Genomic DNA, 10,062 nt, shown 5'->3' with positions numbered 1-10,062 from the left:
TATAGAAACTATTTTGATAATTAAGATAGATTATGTAAAATTATTTTCAGGAACCCAGATTTGACAATTCAGAAAAAAATGTGTCCGAATTTTTATGCAATTTTTTGCAGCGATAAAGCTTGTAGCTCTATGATTATTACTTCTATGATTATTACTTCTACAGTGTTAGTAATAATAATCTTATCTGTATAGTAGTTATCTCAAACATAAAAAAATTCTATTGTAATGATAATTTCAAATATTAATATAGTAAAATATCAAGATATAAATGGTAAATAAAATAAATTTTTTTGTTCAGTAAATGTAATTGCAATTATAATGAATATATTATAACAATTTCTTAACATTCGCTTACTATTTATAGGATGATAATAATAATTGTATTAAGAAAAACTAAAAAGTTTTAAGTATGACTAGTAATATTAGCACAATTATGTGATTATATATTTGCATAGTTAAAACAACTACATAAATATATATAATTGTAAAAATGATTATAAATTGTAATAATTGTAATAATTAAATTAGAGTAATTGCAACCATTTTTATCTCTCACAGTCAGTAATACAATACAGAATGTATCGCCCTTGTTACACGTTATATATGAAGATCTGTTACTAGCAATTTATATACGCATAGCACGAAATACAGATAGTTAATCATCGATCATTAAAAGGGATGCATGTTGGTACGCAGGATATGGCTTAATCATTTGTGCTGAGAGCCATGAAAGGCTATAGAGAGTCATGGAGGGTTAACATGACAAAAATAATCTGACTTTTAATATGATTTGTTTCTTAAATATAAAAATTTGTACCATTATTATGAAAGGTATAAGATCTGAGAAAATTAATTCTGTACCTCTATTTCGGAAAAAAAATTCGCAAAGTTGTGTGCGTGTAATGAAAGAAACATATTTCTGTACTAATTATATATATTTATATATATATATATATATGCTCATTTTTGTGAGTAATTCATTATTTAATTTAATAACTTTAATATTTTTAGTAAAAACAGATAAACAATGGAAAGCGAACATGGTTATTGATTTATTATTTTCATATAATTACTTAATATCAGTTTTTATATTTATGAAATACGACTTACAATTAGAGGTATTCATATATACGTTCGTTACATAAATATATCGCTTCACAAAAAACTAAGCGCCTAAGAGACGTTTAACAAAGTATCCTGGAAAAGCATAAATTCCGCATGCTACTAAAAGCACAAATAGTGTACACGTAAGACAGTATATTATTCGCCATCTATAATAGCGACAAACGACGAAACGAAACGCTCTCCATGGATTACGGAACCAAGAGAATGAAGTATCAGGCCGTCTGTAAATCACAATACAATGCCATAATAATAATAATTCTCAATAATTGGAAATATTGAATATAGAAGAGGATTAATGTTATCAAAATAGAATATTATTAAGGAAACGATATTTAAATGCATTTAATTTTAATGTTTGTATTAACTTAATGTTTAATTATAAGTAAGCGTAAGGATATAAATAAAAATAAAATTAGAGTGAAAAGAGACGAACTTCGGAGGTGGAAGATTTTGAGGTGGATTCCTTCCTCGGCCGGCCGGTTGATTATCTGCATCTATTGCTTTCAACATGTATATTTCCATTTCAATTTTACCCTGCAGTGAAAGAGGATATATTATGCGATGAAATATTATCTAATAATTTTAAGTCTGTTTTCTATTGCTACACTTTCTGAACTAGTACACATAGTGCAATAAGTTAAAGTGAAACAAATATATGTTTGTTTCACTTCAACTTATTGCAGCGGTTCAAATTGCAGCAATAAAAAGCAGACCTAAAATTATTAGATTATTATTATTTTCATCTTTCTTCAGAATAGTCCTCATCTAATTATGCACATTGATATACGTATATAATTATACATATATTTATTTTATTTTATAATTTAACTAAAACTTTTGTAGTTTTGTAACATTTTACCGCTTGAACATATCTACCGCTGTCAATATCACGCATAAAAGGCCACCAAGCTTTAGTCCGACTAACTTTGAATAAATTTATTGTAGGTAATTGGGGTTCGAGTAATTTCAGCGTACAGTTTTTGGAGTTTGAACTTCCACGCGGCATTCTGGACAGGTCTAATGTCAACTCTCCTGCAATACGTTGATTTATCGAAAGTATTGTAACATTTATACAATATGATACTTCAATTAATTATAAGCTTGGTATAATTTATTTTTCCAGACACGTAAATAATTTTTGTTTCACGAAATACATTTTTCTCTTTACGCGCAAAATTTTTTATTTACATCGCAAACATAAATAAAAAATTGTTCTACAATTTATACAAACTGAATTTACATATGTATCCGAGTTGATTTAAAAATAATTGAGTATAAAGTGAATTATGTGATTGTTTTGTATCGAGTATTTTATCAAGTATTGTATCGCATGCGAGATTCATTTAGTTTAATTTCGACTACAATCATCAATCGATATTTTAAACATTTCTATATTGAAATAAATTGATGGCTATTTTACCTATAAAATCATCCGAAGAAAAATGATCACTGTCCCAGACTTGTAAATGAAGCTTGCAAGGCAACTTCTCCTCGATTTCATTTTTAGCGAATATAAACATTCTTCTGCGAACTATCATGACATTCTCGCCTTTCGAATATGTGATGCGAAATACGAATCTCCAGTTAAAGTTACCTTCACCGGTAAGAGAGTTGTAGTGGACGTCAGTTTTTTGATAATCCTCATATTGAATCCATCTACGCATATATTATTTCGAATATATAGAGAACTTAGCAATAGCGAATCGATCGATTGTCTCTACCTTAAAATCAGTTATTTTATTGCATTAAAATGAAAATTGATTAATATTACAAATAATTGATTAAAAATTAAATTATTGTTGGAGATGAAAAATAATGGTAAAATAATTTTCAAAAAGAATTAATTTTTTAAGCTTATATAAAAGTTATCACCATTTTTTAAAATGAAATTTATATATAATTTTTTTATGTAATATGATTTCTTCAATTATTATGCATATAAAAGTACTAAAAGTAGAAATATCGAAATATCAGTAGTCTATAAGATATTTTGTGCTTTATCTTAGAATATTCTGACATGAAATATAGAATATCTTATAAATTATTCATTTTTAGATGTTAGATTTCATTTGATTTACAAAATTACTTTTTCAAAAATTAATTTTATCATTATTTGTGCCTCATTAGACTACTCTTGTCTGAAAAACGTTTTTTTTCCGTATCTTCTTTATTTTTCGAGATATTTGAACCATTATGTTTGAAAATTTTAACCCTATATATTTGATACAATAATAAAATTAAAGACAAATTTATTCGAAAACTACTATATAGAATTAAAGCGGAAGAATCAATACATACAGATAATTTAAATTACATTTTACTTACGATATCCTAAATTAAAATTTATGAATTAAAAATGAAAAATTTAAAGCGAGATATATTCGAATTCACAAAAATTGTCTTCAATATTACCTGTAAATATCACAAGATAATTTCCATCTTTGATTTTAGATTTTTGCTCCAATTTAAATTACTTGAAATATCTGTATTAAATATGGCCGAAAATACACTTATAAATTGTTAATCAGGAGAGCTAATTAATCGCGAGCAATAATGTGATATTTGATCGAATTCTCGGATGTCATTCCAATGCTTCTTTTATTATATGTAATCGTTAGATAAGTTTAATGAAAGACCCATCGATCTTATACGTTTGGTAACATACCCTTTGACATAAATGTCAGAGCATTTTTCTCCTGTGAGGAATTGGCTCTCAATCAATGGCACGTCTTCGGTATTCCAAACAATAACGCGAACTTCATATTCCTCCGGTACTGGGGGAGCAATATTGACCGCTGGTTTTGGTGGAAATTGTTCTATTCGAAACATGTCGATCCACATTTCGAGTTTACCCTAAAATGCCATTTTTATACAGAAAACTTATAATATAATCGTGTATTGCGAGAAAAATATACTAAATTTTAATAAATAATAATGTTTGAATCATACTACCAACATTTATAATATTTACGGAAAATAAATATTTGCTAAATAACAAATAATAATTGTTAAGTTAAATTAATGGTTCTTGTAAATAAATATGTTAACATTTAATAAATATTTGACTGATATTATTCAATCAAATATTTATAAAAATTTTTAATATTTTTTTCTCAATATATGATTAATATCTAAGGTATTTAATATCTTTAAAATTTTAAATATTAGATGTAGTAAAAAGAAATCCATTATTTTTGCATGAAATTGAATGGAAAAATAATGGATTTCTTTTTACTACACCTAATATTAAGGCGGAAATGTTTTTGCATTGTTACAGTCTAATAAATTGATAAACTTATATATTTTTGAAATGGGATCTAACAATATTGGATATTAATTGTATCCATGATTATCGTCACTTACAATTAGTCATTGCATTAGAAATTTTGATTGTTTACAGCTATTTAAACAAAATTATTTGGATGTGTGATTGTAAAAATTAAATTTTATTATAAAAATATGATGTCAAATAAGGATTATTATTATTATAAAGAAAATACATATCCGAATAAAAAAGGTCAAATTAAAAAAATGGCTGGATTTTACGGGATTTTTTATTCAAAGCTTCTAGTTTTTTCGATAATTTTATCTGTAAAAGAAATACTCATCTAATGTAAAAATATCGTAATCATTTTCAAGTTATAAACGTCAACTAATCATCAATCGTCAAAGTCAACCAATGCTATCACATTTGAAGTTTATATCAATTTATATGTAGTATATTGATTTTTAGGATATATTTTATTTTTATTACTTATTTTATTTTTTAATTTTTTATAGTTAAGCATTAAATACTTTCATAATCAACTAATTATTTAATCTCTTTCCTTAATAAAAATTTAAATAATCACAATTAATTACTCTATTTAAAATAATTATTAAAGGTAATTGAAAATTTAATTTAGAGATACATCTACTTTTTATAATGAATAAAATTATATAATAATTATGATATTAAAAGTATTCAAATTATTATTAATATCTGTAGTAGTAACATTATTATTATTAATTTTAATTGTATAACTTTACAAAATAAAAAAAAGAATCAGTCTACATTTTATACGAAAGCTTAATTTTATTTCTTATTTATTAATTTTACAAACAGGATTATTAATAAAATCGTATGTTTCTTATGAGGAATGTAAAAATTTGGTGTGTAATAATTAATAACGTTAATAATAATTTAATATATGCGAATATTTTTATCACAAATTTCGTTCTTATATTAAAATACAGCGATAATCTATTCGAGAATAGAAAGCATTGAATTCGGCGTGATTTTATTTTATAAAGCATCGAATATTTCGAGTGTTTGGTTTGACTGGCATGTAGCCTTGGTGTTTGTCATTGCGATGTATGATGTATTTACAAGGTCGTCGTGCTATCATTCGCAGGGTTGAATGGATAGGCAGCAGCGCGTGTTGTCGCGTTATCACTTCGCAAAATTCGGTTAATCCCTCTGAATAATTAGTGATTGTCAATTTTCCATTAACTTTCACGATTAAATTTTTAAACCCATCTATTATACTATCGAAGCACACATTCCGCGCGCTTTACTTGTATTATCAAAAATAGGTGTATAAAATGTGTGTATTTATAAGGCAATAAGATATATTATTGGGTTGTCCGGAAAGTTCGTGCTGATGTTGAAGGAAAATTGAAATTTTAGTATACATTTATTAAATTATATAAGTTAGTCGGCACGAACTTTCCGGACAACTCAATATTTACGCTAAATAATCATGGAAGCTCGTATAAATGGAGGCCATTTCATTTCTTATTTATTCTTATATACAATAGAAAAAAATTATTCTTATTTCTTTTATTTTATTCTTTTATTCTCTTTCATTGTATTCGTATTATGTAGAAAAGTATTGTAGAGAAATTGGAGCAACAGGACACGGGAATTTTATAGACCGTTCTTGTTTCAAGATTGTTTTAAGTAATGTCTTGTGATGCTAATACACGGCTCTGTGATCGATTTATGACATCTTAAGAGATTGTACTTAAGACAGTCATAAATATGAGAACTGACTATGAATGCCAATCATAAATTATCTCTTAAAGAGCAGGTCGCGATGTACTCGAATCCGAGCTGAAGAAATAATTACCTCGTGTGAATAACAAGAGATAATTATTTCTTCAGCTCGGATTCGAGTACATCGCGACCTGCTCTTTAAAGCCCGTGTTACACTATGTATGAATAAAGGATTGGATTCGTATTGCGAACTGTGAATCATTGATCAGCCAATTTAATTCGTAGTTCGTAATCCGAATTCAATTTGCGTAAGATCTTAAAATCTTTGTCATACTACGCATTGTAAACTGAGAATGGCGAATGAGAGATTAAAAACTTAATCAATCGGATAAATTAAATCTATTTTATTCTGATTAATGAAATTCCAATTTTCAATTCGCTATCCTCAAATTCCAATGCGTAGTCTATACAGAGAGAAAGATTCTTTAAATTTAAATTTAATAAATGTAGTCATTGAAATAGTCCAAACAAATTGATTCTGTAAATTGAGAAACATAATTGATTGCATTCAACCTAAAATTTTGAAATTAAACAAAATAGTTTGCATTGAAAATTAAATTGTTTCAATGAAATAAACATAAAATCAAATTCAAATAAATCTCTCTTTGTAGCTAACACAAAGCATCAAAGTTGTCGTTGATTTAAATACAATTTTACTATTACTTTTGTATTAAGAACGCAGAATGATACACGTGTCGGTAGATTCAAGTTACAGAAAGGACGTGTTCGGCGTGTTAGGTGTATATTGTTTATTATATCTATTGCGTGTAGAATTTCGCGAAATTTATTTGTTCAATGCTGCACGTGTGCAATACTGAGTCTCAATCTCATATTTCTCAACGTTCCATTACGCTTTAACTAACAATTAATTTGACTTTATCATATTGCATGTGAAATCGCTAATTTTTTGTTTATTAACCAAATGTCACTTGTATAGAATTTCAGATTGATTACGGATTGAACAGCGTCGCGATATTTAATTAATAAGCAAAATTATCAATTTCATATTTTAATATTCGCTATCTGATAGATAGAGTAACTTAGTGTATAAATATCATTGATTTGAGAGATAAAATCTCCCGAAATTTGTCACATTCTGATAATTAATGCACCGTGTAATTAGCATATTTTCACGGATAGCAGTTACATAAATATTATAAACGTGTAATAAATGAAAAGCAAGAGAAAATGGAGAGATTGGGAATCCAGTCATTGGACAACGAAGCAGCCACAAAGTAATTATAATGTTATATTTGGCTAATACAAATAATATAATATTCTCTACGCTTTATAATCTCATGATTAACTGTCACACATCAGTCCGAACCATTAGCTCATGTATGACTTTCCTTTCATCAGTTGTTTTTTAATTGACAGCTTGTCGTTAAAAGAGAATCACTCTTCATCTATCAATCCGTACCGAGTGATATCTCTCACAAAGTTCCACAACTTTGATCTAAAACATTCTTTTTCTCTTTCTCTGTGATTTCCATATATTTGAATGTTAAAATAAAATGAGACACGTTATATTTAATGTATATCAAGAAAATTACGTTCTCTACGTTTGTCACTCAATGCTCACTTTTCACACAACACATAAATATGCAATTAATTTTATTTTAAAGACACATCAATGGTATAAAACCAAAAACATTTTATTTTAACACAATAAATAATAAATTTCTAATCTAATTTTTGTAACGTTTCCTAGATCTAATAGATAAATAATTGTTATTTTATTTTTCTAAGGGATAAAGGATTTCCAATAATTTCGAATAATGAATTTAGGTTTCATCATCAAAATAAAAAATGCTCTATTTTTAGCATCTTCCTTTTCTTTCTTAATTTTTCAATTCCTAAACAAAACAAATTTTAAAAGATTATATCGGCGATTTTCCTCTAAATTAATACGCAATATATCAACTTTATAACTTGAAAATGATTGAAATTGTGATATTTTTATGACATCAAGACTTTCAATTTCAATTATATATTTTTTAGAATGTATTCTTTTATCATTATGTCACTGTAGTGCAGTTCTGTATGTCAACAGTAACAATGGAAAACGTCGAACTTATTCATATATAGACCAAAATATTTTACGATGATTTTTAATCTGATCGGAGAAATGTAACTCAATTGATAGACGCGATTAAAATAGAAAATTAAAATAGAAAAATTATTCTTCCACGGGAGAATGTCTGTATCACGGATACAGTCGGATTCCTAACGAACGGAGTTACTTTTCATGGTCAGACGTTGTATTTCATGCAACCTGCTCAAGACCGGGTCTCTTAACGTTGAAAAGTGGCCGTCTCTCGACGTGCTCCGGTACCAGAGCGCATCCGCAAATAGGAAAATCTTGCCAGTGATGAAGCACACTGAGAGCCATGCATTCTTCTCTGTCTGTCGGCGCACATTGATTATTTAGTGTAAGTTTCTTAAGGTTAGTTTCTTATTTCTCTTTTTATGTGTAATACAAATTTGCAAAAAAGAATTTTGTTTATTTTTGGATCTCTTGAAATGAATATCGATAGAGGAATAATAAACTAATGAATCTAATATTAGCTGAAAAAAGACTGTCAGAGGGGAATCAGCAAATTACCTAAGAACACAATCAATACATTGAAATCCAAATATGTTCAATGTATATTTATATCAAATATATATTTATCGCTTATCACTCTTTCTCTTCGGAGATAAACTCCAGAGATCATGACATATTGATCTGAGTTTCTCTATTATAACTCACTTCCAGAGATTTAGTTGGGTCAACAATTGTTACTGGGGTATTATATGTTAGATGGTATCAACGTAATCTACCCAGTTCAGAGAAATGATTAGTTAAATCATCGATGATGAATGATAAACATCAATGAATGATAAATGTTGTCTGATATTTTTCATACAGCAAAAAAGTTTGCAGTAACATTGTTATAACTAATAAATGTGCAGTTTATTTCACTAATTTTATTGGTTTTTAGATATATTGTAGGAAAAAGCGTTCTAAAAATTTTCTAAAATTCAGTAAAGGATAGCACTGCTTTAGAAGATATAACAAATTAAAATTTCACAATAAAACTTGTATAAGTATACTTTCCACATAAAACAATACTTTCCACTTTTCACATAAAGCGAGGATCATTCCATATTCCTTCTGTTTATGAGGCAAAGCGAGATTTATACTGTTATTTTTGTCGGTTTTCAAGCGTACAATCTTCACTGTTCGTAATATGTCATAAACTATGTCATTTCCCACTTATTATTTATAAATTTTGCTGTATTCCATTTAATATTTGTGAGGAATTGTCTGAACGCTATCCTCTATAATGTATTTAAAGATCAATAATATCGGTGAGATATAACCTAAACTACACATTTATGTTATTCATTCGTAATTGTGATTCAACTGAAAAACTCAAAATTTGTCTTGGAACAACTGAAACTCTATTTTTTGCGATTCTATGAAAGAATCGTATATCTACATATTTTAAACTTTTTAATCTTATATCATAGTCTTGAGATTAAATCGGGTAGAATTCTATATTTCTCAGACATCTTTTAAAGATAATTTGAAAACAAATTACATGTTGAAATAATTTTAATTATTCATGAAACAATTATTCACAAAAGCTTGATTTCAAATTCAGAAAGCAATTGTTAAAACAACTAGAAAATATTGTATAAATAATGGACAATAATCTCTATATTGCATATTAATTATTAATAAGGCAAACATATGTGATTTATATATAAAATTAATCATACATTGTATCATTAATTTAAAACCTAACATTATTTTAAAAAATTAAAATTATTTACAATTTGATTGGAAAAATATTTTAAAATATAAATTTATTTACTTTTTAGGCTGTTTTATTTTATAATTAAATTATATT

The 10,062-nt window shown here is 26.9% G+C and overlaps 1 protein-coding gene across 1 annotated transcript in view; it reads right to left on the bottom strand.

The window, feature by feature from the left end:
• Positions 1 to 1,165: 1,165 nt before the first annotated feature.
• Positions 1,166 to 10,062, bottom strand: part of LOC108685317 (otoferlin-like) — a 28,899-nt gene continuing 20,002 nt past the window's right edge. The window contains exons 17-22 of the mRNA XM_018190046.1: positions 8,439 to 8,569; positions 3,791 to 3,978; positions 2,546 to 2,781; positions 1,985 to 2,157; positions 1,559 to 1,659; positions 1,166 to 1,346 (exon numbers count right to left, since the gene is read on the bottom strand). Coding sequence (XP_018045535.1) covers positions 1,166 to 1,346; positions 1,559 to 1,659; positions 1,985 to 2,157; positions 2,546 to 2,781; positions 3,791 to 3,978; positions 8,439 to 8,569 — 1,010 coding nt within the window. The remainder of the gene's footprint in view (positions 1,347 to 1,558; positions 1,660 to 1,984; positions 2,158 to 2,545; positions 2,782 to 3,790; positions 3,979 to 8,438; positions 8,570 to 10,062) is intronic.

This window comes from Atta colombica, unplaced genomic scaffold (genome assembly GCF_001594045.1).
Source record: "Atta colombica isolate Treedump-2 unplaced genomic scaffold, Acol1.0 scaffold150, whole genome shotgun sequence".
In the NCBI taxonomy this organism is placed as follows: Eukaryota; Metazoa; Arthropoda; class Insecta; order Hymenoptera; family Formicidae; genus Atta; species Atta colombica.
This window is presented reverse-complemented; position numbering and strand designations above follow the sequence as displayed.